Consider the following 25,781-nt stretch of genomic DNA (forward strand, 5'->3'; position numbering starts at 1 on the left):
CTTTAAATCTTGAATGGTTTAATCTGTAGTGCTGAGAAGCCAGGTGAATAGGCAAGAGGACCAGAGAGAATTGTGTTGGTATGCAGCTTGAAATAGAAAAGAGAACGCCACAAAGCAACAAACAAGCTCCCAGCACAGATAAGAGAGATCTAGAGGTTTTAAGGAAACAATAGGAGCCCATGTCTATAATACTGTAGTCAAAATGTTTATTTAGTAGAAGTGCGAAGAAACAATAAGGTGTATGGACAGTTTTGACTCCATTTCCTAAACAAAGAGGGGGAAACCCCTCAAAAATGCTCAAGGGTGATTGAAAGTTACATCCCAGTAACTTTGTGGATCTATATTCTGGATGAGAATATATCCGAGCAAATAGGATTTGCAGTAGTCAGAAAGAAAATAATCAATGTTCAAGGCAATTACCATCAATGTTCATATTGGATTTACTTTCCAATATGAGTGTATATATATATCTATATGTAATCCAGAGCTTGAAACGCTGAAGATGTAAACTTTGTGTCGCTTGTGAATCTGTATTCATTCATGGATATGCAATTATGTTGGGGGAGCGGCATCCAGTCCTTGAGTTCATGGAAAGGATGCACTGGATGAAGAGAAAAAGAAAGCAAATTTTAAAAAAGCAACATACAATTATTCTCTTTGAGGGCACCTCCAGAATTCAGAACTATGGCTTCCAGGATTTCTGCGGGAAAAGGAATAGCTATTAAACTAGTTTTAAGTCTGCAGTGTAGTTACGCCTTAAGACAAAAAGTCCTCTACAACATGTTAAGAACATCTGCATAATTGATTGCAAATACTAAAATGGTGATATATTGTAAGGAAAACAATGAAAATATATAAGAAACCTTGCAAGAAACTGTGAAACCATGTGGGAGCCTTTGGGGAATTTTAAAAGAAAAGGTAGGATTTTGCGTGATATGTTGCAGAATGGAAACAATTTGAAAAATGGAGTCACATCTTTTGTAGAAACACTCAGTAAATGAGAGGAGACCTTGTTATCTTTTATACACATTTTCAGTGATACTAGAACAGGAACGGGCAAACTTGGCCCTCCAGATGTGGTTGAATTACAACTCTGAAGATGGGAGTTATGGTTCAACAGCTGGAAGGCCAAGTTTGCCACCTCTGTGCTAGAAACAGAGTTGAGTAACTGCACCCTGCAGGATCAGATTCAAACCCAGCACTGATGCTACTCTTTAGTAAACATGTACTGGAGAAAATGCATGTGGACAGCTCACATTAGAGGCAAGAGTAATGCTGAAACACAAAACAGCACCCTATTATTTTCCTGTGGTTTTATTATGCATAGCAAAGACACAACAACTCTCAGATTATCAGGGAAAGAACAAGTTCTTCTGTAATGTGATCCTGATTTGAAAAGAGCAATGTGGCTTCCACTGGGAGGAGCAGGGTCAAGCCAGTCCAAGCTTAGCAGTGTTCAGGCATTGCTCTTCCATAATTAGCTGGAAGTGGAATTAAAATTGAGATTTCACATGGGACTTAATATAGTACAATATCACCCATGGCCAAGATCCTTCTATAATGTTTAGTACAAGTATGTCCTATTCAGCAATGGTGCTTTCCAGTGTTAATTAAAAGTCCCCTCTTGGCAGATCCTGCCAGTTTTAGTGTTTCATGTTCATCATGGCTGGGAGAAGAATGATGAATAGACTCTTAATTGGCACAGAATAGCCTGTCTTAATGGCCCCAATGCCAGTGTACTCTCATGGGGGCAGGTTTTAATTACTGATTTCCTCCCCAGTCCCTCCATTTTATAGTGAGTGATCTTTTGCCATTAGAAAATAGAAGAATAAAATTGAGAGGAAATCAATAAGTAATGCCACCCTACCATCCCAGGAACAAAAAAACAGAAACACAACTTATGGGGTGGTATTTATTATGCTAAATAAATAATAAACTCAGATGTTGGGGCAAGTAAGAGATGCTATTCAAGGGGCAAGTAAGAGGCTCAGACCAACATGATCAGCTGTCTGGTGTTTTAGCTCACCTTAATTGTGTTGTAATATCTTGTACCTGGGTTGGGTTGCCTAATCAGGTAGCCTGATTGAGAGACACACCTGTTGGGCTTTTGAACTCCTGGCCCTTACTAGGATGAGCAGCATATCCATCTGGAATATTTCAAATAGCAGGATGGGGGCAGAGAAGCAAAATGTCTAAATGTCTGTTCAAGTTCAGAATGGAGGAAGTGATTCCTGGTTCGAGGCTGTTTAGATGCCAGCTAATGGCTGCATTCTCACCTAACGCAGAACCGCAGGCCCAATGGACCCATGGTTTCATACCCCTCACCCTACTCTCCTGTCTGAATATGGATGCTCAGGAGCTCCCTCTCTGCAGTCTTGATGACTCCAGAGAGGAGGGAAAATTGGCTGCTGGAGCTTCCTTCTTTACTGAAGGACAGCCCCAGCAGCCAATAGCTGGAGTGAGGGAGGAGCTTCTTCCCTCAACTCTGGTTGCGGTGCCAGCGTTTGGACCTGCTGACACCGCAGAACCGGAAGTCCAGGTTGTGGACTTCACTACAAACTGAAAGTACAAATCACTGTCTTGGGAACGAAACACCACATTTTCTGTGGTGACTGCAGTTGCCTGCAATCGGACAGATTTTGAAACTGGAAGTCCCTTCACCTCTGGTTTTGTGTTTTGTGTGAATGTGGCCTATTACTTTCAGTAGAATCTTGATTTTGCCTATATCATATTGCTGTCAGGTTACCAATGCGCATATTATAAGCATGATTTATTGATTGACTTGATTTACAAATCCCATACAAAGGAAAGTCTGATTTATTTTATTACTGCTTTTATTAGTGGTGATTATGAGCCTAAGGAAAGCATCTGGTCCTGATGGAATGAATTAAGTCTCTGGAAATTTTAAGCAGAGGGGAAAAATGGCTTCCAACCGTAACTCTAAAAGTGCCAGAATTAAGCTGTCAGAGTGGGCTGAATAGGCCAAAGGTCTGGTTACATTTCAACCTGTCTGATTATTGATTTATGAGATCTGATGACATTATGAGGATGTTTAATAAGATCTCACATCCCCAAATGCTGTAACAACTGCTGTAAATAAAAGACAAACATGCTGAAATTCCTTTGGTTGTGGGCAAAGTGAGTAATGACAGTTGGGGAAAATGCAGGACATTTGCAGTCAGTGGAATTGTCTGAGTTTTGTGGCTTGAACATATGAATATATGCAGCAGTCATATCCTGAGTCTGGCCATTGGTCCATCAAGCTCAGTGGATCATCCACCACCTGGCAGCAACTCTCCAGGGTTTTAGACAAGCTTTCCCCAGCCCTACCTGGGGACACAAGGGATTAAACATTCAACATATGTGCTCTACCACTGAGCTGTGGCCTTCCCAAGGCTTAAGGGCCTGGATCAGTAATTATGCCTCCATATTTCACTTCCTGAATGTACATATCCTCTTTTAAAAGCAGGATAAATCTTTGGGGTGGAAGGATATGAAATGGCTAATAAATGAAGCTCAACAAGTAATGATCAAAATCTGCCCCACCCCATCCACAGAGGTAGGGAATGACGCTGCTGTGTGAAGACAAGGAGTCTCCACTCCTCGTCATGTTTGTATGAGGTGTGGTGCAGTGATTAGAGTACTGGACTAAGACCAGGGAGACCCGAGTTCAAATCCCCATTCAGCCATGATACTTGTTGGGTGACTCTGGGCCAGTCACTTCTCTCTCAGCCTAACCTACCTCACAGGGTTGTTGTGAGGAGAAGCTTAAGTATGTAGTACACCACTCTGGGCTCCTTGGATGATGATGATGATGATAATTAATAATAATACAAACCAGTCAATAACACCTGTCTGACTGTGTAAACAACAACAATAATAATGTACAGCCATGTGAAGCTGTGGGACTGGTAACTTCCAAGAGGAACTGAGGATCGGACAGTGTACGGGCTTCATTTCTGAGGAAATGCATTTGATGAGGTTGCATGCCTTCCTGGCTTGGTCCCTTGTACAACGCTGTTCCTTCGAAGAGGAGTTCTCTTCTTGTCGAGGCGATTTCCTCCTGGGCCATCTCTGGTATTTACTTTTTGCCTTCAAGTGTCTGAAAGGAGCAATTCCCTTTCCTTATTCCAGGAAGTGTATGTGAGATTGATAAATAGCCAGTGGTTGTAGAGTGTTAGAAAAACATTGAAAGAACAGGTAGTCTATTGTAGGGAAGGGAGGGATTGGTGAATAGGTTGCATGTTGCATGTGTGCTATTTGATTAAACAAATGTGTCTTAAGAAGGATCAGAAGCTCTGATTGTGAAAAAGAAGGAATGACATAGTGGCTGGGATGAGGGGAAATTGCTGAAGAGACCCTATGCCCACGATCTCTAGAAAGTGGGCTAAAGGAGCCTAGCCCACTTTCTAGTGATCGTCAGAACCACCGGGCTCACAGGTGAGCACAGTGGTTCCAAGATGGCTAGCCCACCTAATTTTCCCTCCCCTTAAACAAGGTTACTGGAGCGATCGCTCTGTTAACCTTGTTTTTTTTTATCGTGCGCCACCGTGGTGTGTGGCGACACACAAGTAGACCCCCAACCGGGAGGCTACAAGCAGCTTCCCAGTGTTAGGGGTCCCCCCAGAATGCTCCATGTGCTCGTGAGGGGCATCTTGGGACTTCCAGGGGCCAGGTGGCCTCTGATCCCTGCAGCCCCCACCAGCTCCGTGACAGAACCGGTAGTCGTGTGGGTGGCTGATCCGGCCACCCAGGGCTAGGGGTTTGATTATCTGTGGGGAGAGCAGGCTAAGCCAACCCCCGTCTGGCGCTTCACATGGGTCGTGTGAAGCGCTTAACATAATAATATAAGAACAGCCCTGCAGGATCAGGCCCCTGGCCCATCTAGTCCCGCATCCTGTTTCGCACAGTGGCCCACCAGATGCCGCTGGAAGCCACAGGCAGGAGTTGAGGGCATGCTCTGTCTCCTGCTGTTACTCCCCCGCAACTGGTACTCAGAGGCATCCTGCTTCAATATTGGTAAGTTCAGTACCTGTTTGGAGAGTTCTAACTTACATAATAAGGCCAAGTTATCAGGGAAGTGCTAAACCTGTGTTTGGACTGTACCACCTCAGACTGCAGGTAATGACTCCCTTGAATGAATGCTTCTCCATATAAAAAAATGCCCTAGACACAGAAAATTACATGTCAGGGAGAAACACTTCTGGCTCATCTTCTCCCTGACGAGCTTGTTTTATTATTTGTATAAGGGAACATTCAGTCATTTAAACTCCACACACAAGCAATCTGAAAATGGTACAGCCCAGGCACAGTTCAGGAGACACAGGTCAGGTGTACCGCTTTAGTGAGAAATCAGCCTAGGAAACCAGAAAGTGGAACACTTCTCAGAACGTGACACAGGGTCCCTGTTCAGACATAACCCGCAGTTCCAATCCCCTCCCCCCACTTTCCCATCCTCATTTGGACATTGGGCAGAGCTGCCTCTCTGCAGTCAGCAAGACTGCACAGAGGTGGGGGAACTGGCTGTATGGGCTTCCTTCTTGACAGTAGAACATCCCGCACAGCCAATCGGGCTAGAATAAGGGAGGAGCTTTGTCCCTCACAACTCTGGCTCCATTGGGCTGAAACTGCGGGGCAAGCATTCAGATGTTATGCTGGCACTGCAGAAATTGAGTTTGTGGTGCCCAAACTCCACTCTAAAGCAAAGGTTCGGAGTGGAGTTTCGGGAGAGAAACTGTGGATCTTTTCCCCCTGCAAACTCAGTTTCCCCGAATTTGGACATGAGGGTTAGGAAACTGGAGGTGAAAGGAGCTCCAATTTCCAGTTATGTCTGAATTCGACATTAATGAGGTGTGGGCTGTAATTTGCTTTGCTACTCTTTACTGCAAATGACATGAAAGGGACCATTAATAAAATGCCACCATTTTAACAACTGTTTAAAACCTTCATAGCCCCCTTGTTGCACTTGTCCCATTTTAACCAATACTCAGTCCCTTGTTTGTCACAACTTGGCAACGCCTCCCACTCCTTAATGTGCATGTACATGTGTTTTGTTTTGTTTTCATTGCATAGGCTGAAAAACAACATTTAAACATACTGAAATGTATTCCTGATATGTGTTTTGATAGACTTTATGGAAGTAAACCTGGTTCAGATATACACTTGAACTGATTTTAAATATCTTTATTATCCACCATAGATTCCCTCTTTATAGGTACTTACTGAGAATTTCTTACTCCTTTACAGAAAACCAGACTCAGTTCTTGTGGCGTAGGGGGGAAGCCATGACAAACTAATTTAGAAATTAGCATGTGCCCTGGTTTCAACAGATGTGAGTGAGGTCACAAGTGCTCAGGGCAGCCAATGGCAAAGGAATGCAAGAAGTTGCTGTGCAGATATGGGGTAGCATCCAGTGTAGTCTTGTACTAATGTAAATGTTGTTGCGCTAGTATAAGGACATAGCACAGGGTCATTGCATGAAGAAACTCACCTCCATTCCAGACTAGCCGTTTGCTAGCACATGTTGCATTTTTTGAACAACCCCAAATGTACAAATGCAGAACCCCTTGCACAACATTCATTCAGGTGGTTCCTCTTCTGCTAGTGCTAGCATAGCATTATGGAGCTCAACAACTGCACAATGTCCTTCCATGAATGTCACTCTGGATGCTTCTCACAGATGAAATGGCCACCAGATGGTGGTTGCTTCAAGGCAGGGCTGTCCAACTTTGGCCTTTCTGAAGATGTTGGACTACAGTTCCCATAATTTTCAGCCACAGTGGCCAATAGCCAGGGATAGTGTGAGTTGTAGTCCAACATCTTCAGGAGGGCCAAAGATGTGCAGCCCTGCTTTCACACAGTGAACATATGAAGCTGCCTTAATCCAAATCAGGCCATTGGTCCATCTAGGTCATATTGTCTACTCTGACCGGAAGTGGCTCTCTTTCAGGCATGGGTCTTTTCCAACTCTATCCGTAGATGGTGAGCTGCTTGTGTGAAGTGCCTCACTATACCCATCAGTGCATTTTTCACTATACCTACAAAACAAGAAAGGTTTGTGGTGGTGTAGTGAAAACTACCCAGTCCATTTGTTGAAAGCTCTGCAGAGGAGCTTATTGCCACGAGGAAACAGCCACTATGCAGAACAACTCAAAGTGATGTATCAATTATGTTAACCATAATGGCTGCTTAAGGTACATGTTGCAGCAACAGATTCAAGCTCCCCCTGCCCTGTAATCATAGGGACATGAATATAATGAATATAAAACACAGGAAGCTGGAAATATCATGATTTTGTTGTAAGTACCAGTTGAAAGAGAGTTGCCTAAGCAGCTAGCTCAAGCCCCTGGGCTGTGTACTATTTTTTATTTTGACTGAGGTATGCTCTATATTATTAAGACGGACGAATAAAACAAGCAAGCAGACCTATGAAAGACAGCTCCTTGGAGAATGTAACCACCTTCATTTTACTGAAAATATCTAGCTGTAAGATTAGCCCCCAAATAACAAAAGCAGAATACATAAGGAAACTTTCAAGGAAATTACAAACCTTACAATCCACTGAGAGAAGTTTCCATCCTTTGCTTGCATCTTGACAGGTGGTAATTTGTCATATATGATGAAGACTATCGATCATACAGTTTCTGGGTCTTTCTGGTAAACAGAGTATGTATGAGCCCCAGACTGGATAAAGAACAATGCCTTATAGCTCTGTATCTTTTCCCAGAAGCTGACCAAAAGGCTGATTCTAATAACTGTCAGCACGTGCATATATACCAATTTCCCCCCTTTGGGGGCCTTTAAAAAAAAAATCTTAAAAATTATTCACGAGACCCTCAGCTGCCAATTGGAAGTGAACTGGGAAAGTGAAGAGTGAAGGAGTGAAGAATGAAGGAAACGGGGTGAAGGTTTGGGATCCTTCTCTCTCTGCTATCTCACTTTCTGTAGCTCTTGTCTTAGCCAGGATGGTAAAGGTTGTCCCAGTCTGTGCAGCAATTTCGACAGTTCCACATTGTGATCTCTGTAGTAGTTTGAAAGGAATGCCCTAGACTGCCAATGAGGAGAACAAAGAAACTATCAGATACTTAACAATTATCCAAGCTCCTGGGGAGTATTAGTTTTGAAATACTACAGGGGGGGGGGAGACCCAAGTTATGCAAAGGATTCAAAATGGACACTATGTTGATGACCACTTATTAAATCATTCATTATTTACATCATCATGACTTAAGCATTGGGCTGCCCTCCAGTCTGATAGATGGTCTGATATTGCAGTAGTGGCTGCACTGAAGCCAATCCTGTGAATCAGAAGCACAGGAAGCCTTTACTTTTTCAAGAAATGGGCTCTGGCACTTCTAGGCCAGACTAGGTAATTCACCTGTTGCAAGATGGAGGCCTGTGTATTATTCAGGAGAAAAAGAGCAGAAGCAGCTTTGTGTTCTCTCAGTGCTTTATTCCAACTATTGTGACACTGTCTTATCTCTAGACTTGGTCTGGGAGTTAACTGTTTCTGCTACAGCCTGTGTGTTTGATTAACATAAATGACACATGTAGGGGCTCTTGGTCTGGATCAGGACCATGGTGGGGTGATGGACATTAACCCTTTGTTCCTGCTGCAGAACTGATCTGAATCACTCTCCTGTGGCTGTAATTTGCCCTGGAGCAGGGGAGTCAAAGTAGTGCCAATTGGAGCTTCTCTTCTGGGGCAAATGGCAATTGTATGACTTACACAATAAAGGCAAAATCAGCTCCCATATGGCTAATTTTTGAAAGATTAAAAACTGGGCCAGTTCGCACAACCTGCAAAAAGCCGAACCACTGGTTCCCAAAGCTTGGTGACTTTTGAAGTTGTGGAGGGTGGTATGCTGGCATTGGTAATGTCATCTGAACCCACCAATGTAGGCATTTTCTACATTGGTTATGAACCTGACATTATGGTTATGAACCTGACATTATTTATTGTTTGTTTTTCTGTGTAAACCACTTTGAGAACTTTTGCTGAAAAGCGGTATATAAATATTTGTAGTGGTGGTAGATGACATCTGTAACCAATTTTGGTTACAGATGTTGGGTTTGGAAATATAACTAGGGCAGAATATGCTAACATTGGTGAGTTTGGATGCCATAACAAATATCAGCATATTGCCCCCATACCAAAAGTGCCAAACTCCAGGATCTAGCAGTTCAGCCTTTTGCATATTGTGTGAAACATGGACGTTTTCCAGATTAGACCCTAAAACAGGGTCAGGACATATCTCTGAAGTGTGCTTCCATACTTCCCGTGTTGGGGTTCCGTTCATATGTCGGATGCCTTGTTTTGAATTTAATCACTGCAATTTAGTGCTATGACATTGTTCATCCGGTGTAACAAAGGTGTCATTTTTCTAGGTTGTTAGTTTTTGTAAGACTGCTCCCCCTGCTGGTTTTATGTTTTGACTGTGATTTGCTTGAACGAGGCATTTAGTCACTTTTAAGTGGCTAATCTGGAAAGCGCCATGATATGGCTGGTCTTTGATAACCTTCTATCAAAGACCAGCCATAAGAGAGCTGATTTTGCCTTTATTGTATGAGTCCAATACCACTGACTTCTGCTCTTGCTTGTCTGTTTATCAGCAGTGCAATCTATCTTGAAATCAATAGCCAAATCAGGTCATTATAAATCTGTTGTATGAACTGTGCACTATTCTCTTCCCTTAGTCAAGGAAACCTGCCCAGCAATAAACTGAAACTAAATTCAGCTCCCAGTGATGATCAGTAGTAACTATTTCCTGTTCCTTCACTGTGATGCTAGAATTGAGCCCAATCATACTATTGTTTCTAGTTATAATTTTAGATGTATAAGAAAACTAGCTGACCCCACACAGAGCATCTGTGCAGTTGTGCACTGAGCCTGTGGCATCCCCCCGCAGTGCTCTCGCTCGCTCGCTGTCTCCCCCCGCAGCTTTCTCCTCCCACAGCTCTCCCCATTGGGCAGGCCAGGGCCAGGCCTTTCCGCCACCGCCTCCCACCTCCTCCTCCTGGCTGGTAGGGCTTTGCCCGCTGTCTGCCCACCTCCTTGCCGCCACCATTATTTCTCCCCGCCACCGCCTCCTCTTCCTGGCTGGCGGGGCTTTGCCCACTGTCCACCCACCTCTACTGGCTGGAGAGGCTTCGCCTGTTGGCCCTCCACCTCTGCATCCTGACCTCTGCCATTATTTCTCTCCGCTTCAGTGCTGGAACTCTTGCACGCTCTAGAGCATCTGCACTTTAGTACTTGATTGCTCTCCTCAGCTCAGAGATCTCCCCACCCTTACCTGAGCTGCACTCCTGCTCCTCCTCCATCCTGTTGCTTCTATCCCCCTCACCATTCTTGGTCGTGGCTGCAGCATTGCTGCTGCCTATTGGCCAAGCTGCAGCCCCCTATCCCCAGAGACCTCCCTACCCTCACCTGAGCCCCACACCTGCTCCTCCCTCCAGGAGCAGCAGCAGTGGTTGACCGGGCCATTCCTCGCTGCTGCTGCTACCATGGCCGCTTGTTCCCCTCAGGCCGCTGACAGGCCCGGGCCCTTCCCTTGCCTCCTTGCCTGCCTCTGACAATGGCCTTGGTAGCCCCAGTGGTTCAGGCCCGTCCCTTCCCCTTCCTTCTGTCTCTCTTCCCCCTCCCTTCTTTTTTTCTCTCTCTCTCCTCCACTCGCTCTTCCCCACTCTTTCTTCTCCCTCCTTTCATGTTTTTTCCCCTCTCTCTCCCTCCCTCCCTGAGTTAACAGATCTTGTTCATTTTGTTTCCTCATCTAATTCACACAACGGCAGCCTCTTCTCCTGAAGGAGCTCTTTCCTCCCTCACGACCTGTCTTTTTGCAGACCACTGCCTGCTATCCTTTTATATAAATAGATTCCTCTCCTCTACAATCAAGAACATCTTCCGACCAGTAACAGCTGCATTCCAACTGACCTTAACCATTATAAGCTCCTCCTCCCTATCTGCATATAGAATCCCCACTGCCCAATCACCATGGTGCCACAGGTGCCTCCTCCCTATCTGCATATGGAATCCCCACTGCCCAGTCAGGTGCTTCTGCTTGCAAACTCTGTCAGCCAATTGCCTCCTTTCTACCATGTCCCCACGCATGGCCCGTCTTGGAGAATTAATAATATAGATGGTACCTCTGGATCCATTGGTGGGTATTTTCGGCCTTTGCTTTTCCCCAGGCATTTTGTCTTTCCTCCCTCCAGCAGCTGACACCAAAACCCTTTCTGAGGATCAAACCTACAAAGGTTTGCCTAGATTAATGTAAGGTTGATATAGGGATAGCCAAAGCCATTCAACAATCTATGCCACCAATCTGTTTAACCTCACTACTACAAAAGCAACCTAAGCAGGTATTTGTAAGCATGAAAAGGCCAAGACCGAGAAATTTTAAAAGGTTTTTTAAAACACAATCACACACACACACACACACACACACACACACACACACACACGAGGATGAACTAAAAACAGTGCTAAGTGTACAGTAATCAAATATATTGCTGTGGGACTCACAACATACCTAAAACATTAAAAAGGTTTGCATTATATTTTCACCATTCAGCAGATGTTTGGGCAGGCTGAAATATAATTGGTTGGGATATAAAAGTAATTAGCTGCCAAATATTTCCTTGCCTCAGGCCTTTTCCTATAATAGCAATGCACCTGCATATGCACACATGTGAGCTCATTTCAGACAAAGGGGGATTCTCTCCTGAGCTCAGCCTATTATGGGCCTAATCCTTACTGCCAACATTGTCCTGAGTAGCTGTATCAATTAAAATAAAATAAATCATTGATTAAATGGATATATTGAGAGGAGATTCATTTCTAGCTTGGATTTCCCAATCTCCTTTTTGCATAGCAGAGTACTTTTACTGGCTTCCAGTAATTTCCCAAGAGAGAAGCAATATCACTTGCTGTGCACCAGGAAAGAAATAAAGCTGTGGAACTATGTTCCAACTAATACATCAGCTTTCAATGAAATGTATTTAACTTTACCAAGGAAAAGTGCTAATTCGGAATGCATTTTTAAAGCAAATAAATTCAGTCGCACAAAATGGGTCCGTTTTGTAACCTCTGGAATGAGACAATGTAGGCCTGATCCAGTCAAGCACTTTTCCATGCCTTTGGTTATGGCAAATGATTAACTCTCTCATCATGACTTTAAAAGATTTAAGTTTGGCTAGACTGTGACTTGTATAATGATTTGGTCAAAAGTACATAAAGCTGGAGGGTGAGTGGTAATTTTAAGGGTCATGTGTCTGAATACTAAAATGGGAAAGATAATTCACTGTTGATAGGCATTTCTATCCAACCTGGAAAAAGGAAAGGATACATTCCAGCTAAAGTTAAACTTGTTTCGTTTCACTGATTTGAATGGAAGAGTACAACACAAACTTTCTCCCACTGAAATTCATGAGAAATGAAGGTGCTTAATTTTCACTTAGTCATGCACTACGTTTATTCAGTCTCCCGGTAGCCTGTGCCTGGCAGCTAGTGTTAGTTGGATACGGGGTATGAGATTAAATTGATATAGGAGAGAAACAAAGCAATGTTCAATACATCATGTTAAGTATACATGTCATAACAAATACAAATACATTGGGGAAAGCGCACAGTCATAATCAAAACCAATATTTAGTTTCTCTGACATTACTTAAGAGAACTTAAGTATTTTCACTTTTTAAGTCATGTTATTCTTTCAAGTAACATTGCTAATAATTTTTTTTAAAAAGCCAAACCCAACACACCCAGTAGATGCAGATTGTCCTTTGACTTGTGAAGTAAACATTCACTTGGTGTTGGGAGCTGATGGGTTCTGCAGGGCGGGCGGCTGTGTGTGACACCACTGATACAGCATGAGGAAGTTTCCTAGCTGCTGTTTGGCCACTGGAGGCTAGCAGCAGGGACCAAAGCGATGGCGTTGTTGGGGTGGGCAGGGGTTCCTTCTGTTATGAGCACTGCAGTGACCATGAGGCTGCAAATAAAGATGGGGAGGGGAGCAAAAAACTAAGACTTTTGCCAAGCATGAGGCAAGACAGTCAAGGAAGCAACTAGGACTGCCAACTGTCCTGCATTATGCAGGACATCCCTCATTTCAGGGATGAAATGTTGGTCCCTATAGGGACAGCATTTGTCCCGCATTTTGGTGATGAGGTGAGCAGTGCCAGTGTAAAATACTTGCAATGGGGGGCATTTTATTCCTTTTGCTATGGAAACTATTTTGAGACATTTTTGGTTGAAAAGTGCTATAACCTGAATATGTTCTAAATAATTACAATGCTGGCATTATTCAATAGCATATAATTCAATAACATGTACGTCATTGATACTCAGGCTCTTGATTACCACTGCATACACACACACACACACACACACACACACACACACACACACACCCTGACGAGCCCCTCCAAACTTGTGTCCATCATTCTGGCAATGAAATGTTGGCACCCTAGAAGCATCCCCTAAGAAGGAGGGAACCATGGTTTAAGGGGGTAGAAAGGGATAAGGTGCTGAAACCTTCCTGAACACAGGAATATAGGAAGCTGTCTTATGCTGAGTCAGACCATTGCCCCATCTAACTCACTGGGGCTATTCCCATGATCAGGTGGAATCGGGCTAGGGGAGCCTAGCCCAATTTTACCTGATCGTGGGAGCCACCGGGCTCACAGGCGAGCCCGGTGGCTTCCTGGTGGTTAACCCGCCAAACTACCCCTCCCCTTAAACTGGGTTTGCAGAGCAAGCACTCTGGTTTTTAAAATTATGAGTAGCCATGGCGTGGCTCTGCGCTGCGGCTACTCATGAGTAAACCCCCAGCCAGGAGGCTTAAAAGCAGCCTCCCAGTTTGGGGGTCTCTCCAGTATGCCCTGCGCGCTCGTGCAGGGCACACTGGAGCTTCCGGGGGCCGTGCAGACCCCTATCCGTCCAGCCCCACCGGCTCCATCATGGAGCCGGCAGTTGTGGGGCGACCGCAGCAGCCCCCCAGAGCATACTGGCTGGTCGTCTGTGAGGAGAGCGGGCTTAGCCCGCTCTCCTCGCAAATCCCCTAGAGGCTCTTCTCACCGATTGTGAGAAGAGCCTCAGTATCATCTACACAAACTGACAGTGGCTTCTCCAAGGGTACAGGCAGGAGCCTCTTGCAGCCCTATCTGGAGATGGCAGGGAGGGAATTTGGAACCTTCTGCATGCAAACATACAGATGCTCTTCCCAGAGCAGGGCCATCCCCTAAGGGGAATATCTTACTGTGCTCACATGTGCTCTCCCATTCAAATGCAAACCAGGGTGGACCCTGCTTAGCAAAGGGGACAATTCATGCTTGCTACCAAAAGATCATCTCTCCTCTTCTGATGCTGTATTCCTTCAATTGAAGCCAAACTCAGGAACTAATCAGACATAAAATGCAACCTTCAACTTCCCTTCCCTGGAGCGATTTACACCTGGTATCAATCTGATAGATTAACTGTGCAAAGAATTGATGCAGATAAGCAATAAGTGGGACTTACGTTAGGGCTTCAGAATAATTATTATGAGGAGAAACTCCCAGAAATTTCTGCACATCATCCATTACAGAAGCGGGGTCACTTCTTAGCTGCTGTCCATCAATAATTAGCAACTGTATTGGATAGATATATGGGTATTTTTAAATACAAAACTCAGCTGAGGGGGAAAATAGCTTAGCTTATCTTAGCATGATTTATATGATACCTAAGCAAAAGATAGGTTTAAGATAGCATCTCATTTTTCATGACATGATTTAAGAGTCACAACAGACACATCTATTATAAGGCTCTGGGATCACTTTACATTTGTAAGGCAAGGTTTAAGAAAATCTCAAAAACACACATGGATGAAGAATAAACATAAGATTCACTGTATGACCTCCTGCCCTTTGTTTGGTTGATCAGATAGTGAAACAGTACAAATAAAGACTCTCAGAATAAGAGATGACAATAATAACATTATAGTACAAGCAACATCTTGCAAATAAAAACAACAACAACAAGAATAACAGTTGAACGAGAATGGCCATTGAATGCATACTGAGGTTGAGAGATTGTGTGAATATAGCAAATGGCTTGTTTTTTCTATCTGCACCTGATATTTCCTTGCAACGTGGTAGCATTTAGACAACCAAGCTACCCATGCCGAAAGAGCTCATTCTAGAGTAGTTTGGTCACTTTTTTCGGCTCAAAGGAACATTGGTGGATAGTAATTTTACAACTACAGATATGTAGGGGAGAGACAATCAGAGTTTTCTAAACTCCAAACTAAACTGCTAGTCCCTGGCCCACATACAACATATGCAAGATCAGACTAATTGCACAAGTACATGCAATATTTTGAGTAGGGATGGATGAATGCCCCCCCCCTCAGAATTGGAGTTGGAAACAATGAATGATCTCCCCGCAACTTAGAAGATGTTTTTGAGCTTGTTTCAGACTTTATTGTGCTCCCAAAAATGTCACTGGAAATGCCACAGTGTCTGATCCCCCTCAGAGCCCCCAGTAAATGCCCAATACTACCTACCCATCTGCTCACCTGCCTGCCTGCCTGCCTCCCCTTGAAGCCTCCCCTCCCCATACCTTTATTGCTACTCTGACAGCAGGATCAGAAGAATGAAGAGATGTTTTCCTCCCCTCTCCCCAACTTGATGCATGGCATGCTGTGAAGGTTGCATGTCAGATGAAAAGAGTGCTGGGAATTCCTTGCATCTTGCATGTAGCCACTGCAGCATGCCAGGCATCAAAGAGGGGAGAGAAATGCCTCTCCAGAGCAGCAACAAGAAAAGTAAGGGCGTAGGATTGGGGATTGGAAGCACTGGGACAATAGGTGGGTGGATGGTTGGGAAGGAGGAGGATATCATCTATGCTGAGGGAAAATTACAAGTCCTAATTGGTGTTCTCTCCAATTTTTTTCATCTGTGTGAGGAATGAGTTTTGTTCTGGGCAGCAATATCAAGGAAATGTGTGCACATGTGCATTCAGAGTGGGCCTTCCTGATTCAACCTGAGTGGGGACTAAAATTAACTGAGCGGACATCACAAAATTTGTAAGTGCGAGCATGTGTGCACACCTTAGAGGGAACACTGGTCCTAATGTTTGTCTTGCATTGCATTTATGTACCTGGTAGAGTCTGTTACTGAGCTGTGTTTGGATAATGTTCAACAGCATCATTAGTTTTGAATTCTACAAATGGAACAGTGCATGAACCTAGTGGTATGGCAGATTTTCTTGGAAATGTCACAGAAAATTCTGGGACTCAACAACAATCATATTGTGTACAAATACATGCAATCCAAGAACGGTGCCCCCACATCCTCTGCAATATAGCAAGACATTCTGGGGCTCACCTTCTTATATTTTGCAGTGTAGCCACTTGGGACAGCAAAAGATCTTGGGCCATCCCTGAATCTTTGGTTATGGGATCTTTAGCAGTGGTGTGCAAGGCATGTTCAAGCCATGGGCAGACTGCTTCAAATGCAAATCTATCATCTATAATCAGAGGAGTCAGTTAACGCTGAGATAGTTGCAACTGACTTAAACTAGATCTGTTCAATGTGAGCAAATGCTTCATGCTCACATTGAACAGATCTAGTTTAAGTCAGTTGCAACTATCTCAACGTTAACTGACTCCTCTGATTATAGATGATAGATTTATAGATGCTGCTGTGGAAAACTGTGCACAGCTTTTCAAATTTCCTGATTGGTTTTGGTTGTGAGCTTATTTTGAATTATTGAAATTTTGAGTGCACATTATTAAGTATGTTTGCACAGTGACTGCACTTTAGTACATTTGTATGTGGTCACTGTTGCTAGTCTTGTAACATTAATTTCACCTACTGTGTAAGCATGAGAAGAAATGTAAACACTTGCCCAAAAGGAACAGGTTTGAAATCTGGGAGTACTTCTGGATCCACACCTCTCCCTGTTTTCTCAGGTTGAGGCGGTGGCCAGAGAGGCTTTCTATCTGCCACGGCTGATACGCCAGCTGTGTACGTTTCTTGAGATGAATGACCTCAGAACAATGGTACATATGTTGGTAACCTCCAGACTGGACTTCTGTAATGTGCTGTATGTGGGGCTGCCTTTGTACGTAGTCCTGAAGCTTCAGTTGGTACAGAATGTGGTGGCTAGGTTGGTCTCTGGGTCATCTCGGAGAGACCACATTACACCTCTGCTGATGGAGTTACACTGGCTGCCTATAGGTTTCTGGGCAAAATACAAAGTGCTAGTTATAACTTATAAATCCCTAAATGGCTTAGGCCTTGGGTATTTGAGAGAACGTCTTCTTCACTATGAGCCCCACTGTCCATTGCGGTTGTCTGTGGAAGTCTGTCTCCAGTTACCTCCAGTTTGTCTGGTGGTCACATGGAGACAGGCCTTCTTGATTGCTGCCCCGGGACTATGGAATGCACTCCCTATTGAGATACGATCCTCCCCATCTCTGACAATTTTTAAAAAATATTTTAAAACCCATCTTTTTATTCAGGCTTTTTCAGCTTCTTAATAATGTATAGGTTTTTAATTCTGTGATTGATTTTTAAATTGTTAGTTTTTAATTGTTTTTATGTGTTTTAACTGTTTTATCATTGTGAACTGCCCAGAGACACGTGTGTGGGGTGGTATAAAAGTGTAATTAATTAATTAATTCATTAAACGGTATTGTGGATGATGCATGGAAGGCTTGCCCATCAAAGGGCAGTGATAGGCAGGCTGAGATAGCAGCCTTGCTGGGAGGCATAGACAGGGGCTGTAACTCAACTCAGCTACTTCCAAGATATGTGAGTGTCCGAAACACCAACTGCAGGTTCCCACTGCAACTTGGGCTGGAGGAACCACAAGTTATATGTGAATTCTCCCAGTGTTCCACATGGGTTTATGGAACCTATATTTCAAGGACAGGTTTGTTTTGTTCTCATTTCTTCAGTAACACAATCAGAAATAGAAAGAATTGACAGATACTTAGAACATTGCCCTAGTGCAGAATCATGTATAGAAACTTTGACACACATTATTTTTGGATGACTTGAATCTGGAAGGCCCTTTTACTGGCAGTTGAGTGAGGCCCATATATATAATTTTCAACATACTGAGGTCATTCACATAATCAAAAACTGTGTTCTACCCGGGTTTGGGGCCTTCAAGGACATATTTTCCTATGCAGGGGACTTCCAGAGACAGCACAGACCAGTGAAATTCACTCTCTGCACTGCACACCCAACACTGCCAACTAGGAAAGCTCTATGTAGCATGGATGCATCTTCCTGGAGTATCATTGGTAGGTTTCGCAGGTCAGGCTACCATTTCTGAATGGTCATTGGGCATATTTACAAAGCAAGGTTAGGGAAACAATTGAAATGTCTAGGCACTTGCTTCAAATATTCATCCATCAGTCCTGTTGAGCAAGAATTCTTATTGTTGGGTCCACAGATGTTATTGGACTTCAGCTCTCATAACCCCAGCTTCAGACGCCTTTGGTTGGGGATTATGGGAGTTGAAGTCCAATAATATCTGGGGACCCAATGTTGAGAATTCCTGCTGTAAAGAACTGAAAACAATATCTAGGCACCATCACCGAGGTTTTAGGTGCCCAAGTGTTTTTCCAGCACTGCCTAACATTTTGCGCATTCTAGTAATGAAGAAACACAGAAGTGCTTTGTTTTTTAAGATGAACCAGAAGATGTATGCTTGGAATTGATCAATCTATTATTAAACATGTTACAATACTGCAATCCATTATTAAGCATCCTACAATATTTAACATGTTATCAAGTTATAATGATAATTTATCACAAGGAAACAGTTTTCTAGATGGAAATTACCTGTGAAGTAGGAAAGTGTGTTAGCCATCTATCTATGTGGATAGCATACCAGCCAGGAGTCAAACATTTTTTCTGTAGCATTTTCAACTCAGAGGGTACCCAGTTGTCCGAAGTAATAACTTCATAGAAATTGAACTTCAGAGCAGCGGAGTCCTCATGAGAACGCTGATGCTAGTACAAAAACAGTGAATGTTAATTAACCAAAAATCAGGTGGGGGTCTCTGATACATTCACAGTCTGTATATACATCATTAAAGGAAGGAAAAGAGAACAGTTTAAAATAAAACAAGACCCATCCTAAATATATTTTCACAAATTTCAGACAGAGAGCCATTTCATGTATTGGAAAGGAAAGGAAAGACCATATATACATTACAACACTTGCTCAGGTACACTGAGCCGCTTCTTATGATTAGTGAGAAGGCTCCAGAGCAGTCTGTAGAGAATGCCGGTTGTACTTACCTTCCCCGCAGATGAGCAGCTCTCCCTACTTGGGCAGGCGGCCAAGCACCGGCTCCTGCCAATAGCTTGGGGGGCCAGGGCACATCGCCCCTGCTGGAGCTCAACTAATGGAATCCCTCCCCCAATCCCAGTGGTTCACACACACACATGCAAAAACGGGCTGGGCTCCCTTATTGATTGATTGATTGATTGATTTGATTTGTACACTGCCCCAAACTTTCATCTCTGGGTGGTTAACAAAAGCATAAAACAAGTTAAAATATATACAGAAACTTAAAACAATATAACCATTTAAAAATCACCTAAAAACCTTAACATTTTAAAGAACTGAAAAAGCTTGGGTGAAGAAGTAGGTTTTCGAATACTTTTCAAAAATTGTCAGAGATGGGGAGGATCGTATCTCAGTAGGGAGCGCATTCCACAGTCTCGGGGCAGCAACTGAGAAAGCCCGTCCCCGTGTGGCCACCAGCCGAGCTGGCGGCAACTAGAGACCGATCTCTCTGGACAACCTCAATGGGCGGTGGAGCTCATAATGAAGAAGATGTTCTCTTAGATACTCAGAGCAGGGGCGTAGCTAGGGGAGAGGGGGCCCGTGTTCATCCCTCTCTCTGGCGGCCCCCAAGAGTGAGGGAGATAATGAAGAAAATAGGGAGAGATGGATCTGGAGGGCCCTCAGGAGCTGGGAGACCGTGTTCTTTGAACCCTTTTGTTCAATTAAAGCTATGCCCCTGACTCAGAGCCTAAGCCATTTAGGGCTTTATAAGTTATAACTAGCACTTTGTATATTGCCCGGAAACCTACTGGCAGCCAGTGTAACTCTATCAGCAAAGGAGTGATGTGGTCTCTCCGAGATGACCCAGAGACCAACCTAGCCACCACATTCTGTACCAACTGAAGCTTCAGGACTACGTACAAAGGCAGCCCCACATACAGCACATTACAGAAGTCCAGTCTGGAGGTTACCAACATATGTACCATTGTTCTGAGGTCATTCATCTCAAGAAACGTACACAGCTGGCGTATCAGCCGTGGCAGATAGAAAGCCTCTCTGGCCACCGCCTCAACCTGAGAAACCAGGGAGAGGTGTGGATCCAGAAGTACTCCCAGATTTCAAACCTGTTCCTTTTGGGCAAGTGTGACCCCATCCAGAACAGGGAGATAAAAATCATCTCTGGAGTTCTGACCCCACACAATAAGTACCTCCGTCTTATCTGGATTTGGTCTCAGTTTATTCTCCCTCATCCAGCCCATTACTGCTTCCAGGCAAGCATTTAGGGAAGTTATGCCATCTCCTGAAGGAGTTGACATGGAGAAGTAGATCTGGGTGTCATCAGCATACTGATAACACCCCGCTCCAAATCCCCTGATGATCTCTCCCAGCGGTTTCATGTAGATGTTAAAGAGCATTGGAGAGAGTATGGAGCCTTAGGGGATGCCGTACTTGAGATCAGATTTTGAAGAGCAACCATCTCCAATCAACACCATCTGGAATCTGTCCAAGAGGTAGGAGCGGAACCACTGTAAAACAGTGCCTCCCACCCTCAACACCCTCAGACGTTCCAGAAGGATACTATGGTCAATAGTATCGAAAGCCGCCGAGAGATCCAAAAGGACCAACAGAGTCACACTTCCTCTGTCAATTGCCAATTGGAGATCATCCATCAGGCTGACCAAGGCAGTCTCCACCTCATAGCCCGCCCGAAAGCCAGTTTGAAATTGGTCTAGATAATCAGTTTCCTCCAAGACCGCCTGGTGCTGAGAGGCCACCACCCTCTCAGTTACCTTGCCCAGCTATGGGAGGTTGGAAACAGGCCTATAGTTGCTCAGCTCTGAGGGATCTAATGCAGGCATCTTTAGAAGAGGTCTAATAACTGCCTCCTTAAGACAAGGAGGCATCCTGCCCTCCCTCAGAGAAGCATTTATGATTTCTGCCAGGCCTCCTACAACAACCTCTCTGCTAGATCGAACAAGCCATGTTGGACAAGGGTCAAGGGAACAAGTGGTAGGCCTCACCATTCCAAGCAGCTTATCCACATCCTCAGGAGTCACAAACTGAAACTGATCCAGTCGAAGCACATAAGAGGAGTTGCTGGAAACTCCAGTTCAGACATAGAACTGGCCTTAACCCAACTTGGCCTTAACCCAAGAGATTTTATCTGCAAAAAATTCTTTAAACACATCACAGCGGGTAACTGATGGCTCCAAATTCTGATTCAAGGAAGGGGAGGCACATACTAGCCCCCTCACAACCATGAACAACTCCGCTGGACATGAACTCACAGATGCAATACGGGCAGAAAAAAACCACTTCTTTGCCGCCCGTATTGCCTGCTTATAGATCTTTAGAAGAGTTCTATGTCGTAATCTGTCGGATTCGAGTCGAGTCTTTCTCCACTTGTGCTCCAGTTGCCTGCCTTGCCGCTTCAGCCCCCGTAGATCTTCCATATACCAAGGGGCCAGTTTTGAAGCAGGTCGGAGGGACACTTAGGAACAATCGTGTCTACTGCCCTGGTGAGCATGTTATTCCAATTTTGCACTAGGGCATCAACAGGATCACCTGCAAAGACAACATTAAATCCTTCCAAGGCTTCTTGGAATCCTATTGGATCCAATAACCTCTTCGGGCGGACCATTCTAATAAGCCCCTCACCCCTGCAGAGATGGAACATGGTTGTAAACCTAACCTTAACCAGATGGTGGTCCGTCTATGACAATGGGGAAATCACAGGAGTCCCCACCCACGGAACACCACCCTGATCAGAGTAAAAGACCAGATCAAGCTTGTGACCTGCAGTGTGCGTCGGTCTGGAGACCACTTGGGATAGGCCCATAGTTGTCATGGCTGCTATGAACTCCTGAGCTGCCCCAGACAAATTGGTCCCAAAATGAACATTGAAGTCCCCCAGCACCAAAAGTCTGGGAGACTCCAACGTGAGTTCCGAGACCAAGTCCGTGAGCTCAGTAAGGGATTCCGTCGGGCAGCGCGGTGATCGGTACACCAACAGAAGTCCCAATCTGCCCCTGGTCCCCAAACGTAGGTACACACATTCAATATGGTCAGATACCTCGACAGGGACCCTGGTAAGGGAGATGTTATCCTTATAGACCACAGTCACTCCACCTCCACACGTGTATTAATAGCTTAACTATCTGACATTTTCTTCTAAAGTTAGGTACTTACGTTCTTCTGGTGAGTACATAGTTTCTAATAATATTCCCTCAGACCTCTGATAAGGTGGGAGGATCACAGTGTTAGCAGGGAAGGAACTATGGCATTTGTCCAACCTACCTATTTCTTTATTATTAGAGTGGCATGGAGTAAGCTACAGGAAAAGAGCTCCCATATCACTATAGTAATGTATAAATTGGACTCTCACAGCAGCTATTTCACTTTCCCCAGCACAAACGCCATACCTGATACCAGGAGTATGCTCGGTCTGATGGGTCAATGAGAATGGTGATTATTTTTGACTTGGGAATCAGTGCAGCTGCACGCCTGGGCGCCTCTTCCGAGTGGAAGTAGTTGGCACTTTTCTCAAACAAGAGATCAGTGGTGGAATTAGAAGGGGTAGGGAAAAAATTCATATACCTGCAAGTAAAGGTGCAGTATCAGCAGTGATGATGGGGACAAGAAGACACTCATCAAACAGTCATGTGAGAGAGGCGTGTGAAATGGATTTGACGTAATGCAAGTCAAAGGTATATGTTGGGAAATATAGGCCATGGGCTGCCCCTACTGTGGGATCAGTTGTGCACATACGTTTACTGATGTAAGGCTCAATGGAATCCTGGTTTTTCCTCTCTGCTGGCATGTAGATGGACACACATACATTGTAGTGCATGATCTATTACATTTAGTAGGAAACCCATGTTTGCCTTCTTCCGTATATGCATCTAGCCATCCTTCTCATGCCCAGGACTCTGGCCCACAGGTGACTCTAGAAGACTAAAGTCCCTATTGGGCCATATACTGATCCCCTCTATGCATGTAGCTGTGCCTACAGGGGAGAGAATTGTGCTTATTTGTTGTGCTACAAGGATAGCAGCTGACATCCAGACTAGTGTGACACGAGCACAATGAGAAGTTGCACAAACTTCTGGTGCTCTGCAATGTTGTTCAATAGCTAGTAGAAGACTTTCTCCAGGACATGGACAAGGTTGCACTACAAGGCTGCACATTCTGTTGTGCAATTTATTATTATGTATTTTTTATATTTATATCCTGCTCCTCCTCCAAGGAGCCCAGAGTGGTATACTACATACTTGAGTTTCTCCTCACAACAACCCTGTGAGGGAGGTTAGGCTGAGAGAGAAGTGACCGGCCCAGAGTCACCCAGCAAGTATTATGGCTGAATGGGGATTTGAACCCAGGTCTCCCCGGTCCTAGTCCAGCACTCTAACCACTACACCACATCTTCCACTATCTCAAGGGCTACTCATATATAGATATCCCTTTCTTCGCACAATGCCCTTATGCTGCATGCTTGTACTAGTTCCACCTCATTGCACTATGTGGTCCATGTGAATTTCTGCAAGAGAGGAATTCAGTAACATTCCTATTCCTGTCCTCTTTCCTCTTCGTCATCCTTTTTCAAAAAGGAAACCTCCAGCCTCTTTAGTACTTTCTCATACAGTTGCCCCCTTTCTGCTACCATTTCCATCTCTATGACACCCTTTTGAAGACGGTGCATCCAGAACTGTGTAGTATGCATAAAACTGGGTGCATCGTAAGCATATAAAATAACATTTTGATACTTCTGTTTTAATTTCACTCCCTTTCCTCATCATTCCCAATGCTGCCTTTGCCATTGCTACTGATAATAATGTAGGGCACATCTAGAACATGCAATTAAAAACCAATTAAAAGGACAGGAAAGAAATACACATGCAAACCCCACTCTCTCCACTACTGTGTTTATGGGAAACATAAATATTGGTATTGTCAGAAGAGAAAGAGCAACATTTTGGCAAACATCTCATCAGTATGAACTAATTTCTAATTCATTCTCAAAGCACCATGCATAGAAAATTCATATGGAAATTATGTAGATGTCGCAAATACTTCTATAATTGCTCCTTGGTGGTTTAGCATATGCTAACAATGGGCATTTGTTTTTTTGTTGTTCTTCTTACCAGTCAATTCCCTTATGATAGTTGTTTCCATTAAAGAACTGAACTTCTTCAAAGGTTTTTGGACTAGGGAGATTACTAATGATGGAAGGATGCATAAGGAGAAATAAATAAAGTGCTGTTGTTCCTATAGGGAAAAGAAAAACAGAAGGCAGGATTAGATGATAGTGTAAGAAAGGGCAAGAGATGTAAAGCATTGAACAATGGTTTTGCAAGAAATATATTCCCAAATGAAGAAGAAAATCCCAGTTATGGAAAAATATGTTAATGTTATGTAATTTTTATATCAGTGTAGGCAAAGACTTATTTAAATTGCTTTTGAACACATAAATTCTGCTCTCTGATGAGTTAATGAGGCCCCTGCTGACTTCACTGGGAAGCATGCATATATGTTTAAGCTCAAGACTTGTCCTGGATCTGAGGAATCTTTTCAACAGATTCATCTACTTCATGGCAATGCTCAGCTTATTTTTTAGAACTCTCCTTTGATTTGTTTTCCTATCAATCAGTTGGGTAATTTTGTCCACAATAATGACTACCAAAGCAAACTTACTAAAAAAAAGTTAGATTTCTTTCCCACCTTCTCTTACATGCATGAGGTGTATATCAATAGATCTTTAAAAAAAAAAAAAAACACCATCCACACAACAATCCTGTGAGGTAGGTCAAGGTAAAATAAAGTGTTGCCCTGACCGACCACCTATTAAGCTTTAGGACTGAGGAGGACAGCTGCGAATAATATATTAATTTATTCAATAGGTGTGTAAATTGGAGTGTAAGTTCTTTGTATTCACAGTCTCTTGGACAAACTGATCATCTAGAGGAGAAACCAATGCAAATTCATGGCTTAGGAGGAGAAGGTTCAATAATGTTCAATTTCCAACAAACTTACAGTAGCAGCAGGCCTTTTAAATTAGTTTTACTTAATTAGGCTTAGATAATTTAAAAACATCATTTTCTACTGGATCCTCTATGGCTGGCAAACAGAGTTATCTGATTGGGAAGTCAGTGGGATTTCTTCAAATATGTAATTTAGTGTGTGTGTGTGTGCGCGCATGCAGTGCCTTCCTGCTGATGAGAATTTCTTATCAAAAGCAAGATTCCATCAGCTGCTCATCGCTATTATGCTTGGCACCCTACTCTATGCAATCATTGCAGATTTGAAATACTGGAAGAGGATCAGGACATATTAGGACTGTTCTCACAATTGACATTAGGGTAGGAGATGCCTCATACCCTAATTCGGGAGCCATGCACACTCCTGATTGGCTGTTGTGAGAATTCTGCAATTCTCATCTGCGAGCTGGGTACAGAGGTGGATGGCAGCGACATGCCCAGAACTTGTACCCAGCTCC

General features: G+C 43.8%; 1 protein-coding gene across 7 annotated transcripts in view; it reads right to left on the reverse strand.

Annotated features, from left to right (window-relative positions):
* Positions 1-209: 209 nt before the first annotated feature.
* Positions 210-25,781, reverse strand: part of NDST4 (N-deacetylase and N-sulfotransferase 4) — a 208,710-nt gene continuing 183,138 nt past the window's right edge. For 3 of the 7 annotated variants that reach the window (XM_053256601.1, XM_053256596.1, XM_053256600.1), the window contains 6 exons: positions 24,430-24,553; positions 22,711-22,885; positions 18,835-19,005; positions 14,516-14,625; positions 11,143-11,245; positions 7,448-8,049 (listed from right to left, as the gene is read on the reverse strand). In XM_053256601.1, the coding sequence (XP_053112576.1) occupies positions 7,930-8,049; positions 11,143-11,245; positions 14,516-14,625; positions 18,835-19,005; positions 22,711-22,885; positions 24,430-24,553 (803 nt within the window). In that variant the 3' untranslated portion in view covers positions 7,448-7,929. Of the gene's footprint in view, positions 602-7,447; positions 8,050-11,142; positions 11,260-11,537; positions 12,987-14,515; positions 14,626-18,834; positions 19,006-22,710; positions 22,886-24,429; positions 24,554-25,781 lie in introns of those variants that run through there. The other 4 variants (XR_008308702.1, XM_053256597.1, XM_053256599.1 and 1 more) reach the window with 4 other exon arrangements.

The sequence above is a fragment of the Hemicordylus capensis genome, chromosome 5, assembly GCF_027244095.1.
Source record: "Hemicordylus capensis ecotype Gifberg chromosome 5, rHemCap1.1.pri, whole genome shotgun sequence".
Classification (NCBI taxonomy): domain Eukaryota; kingdom Metazoa; phylum Chordata; class Lepidosauria; order Squamata; family Cordylidae; genus Hemicordylus; species Hemicordylus capensis.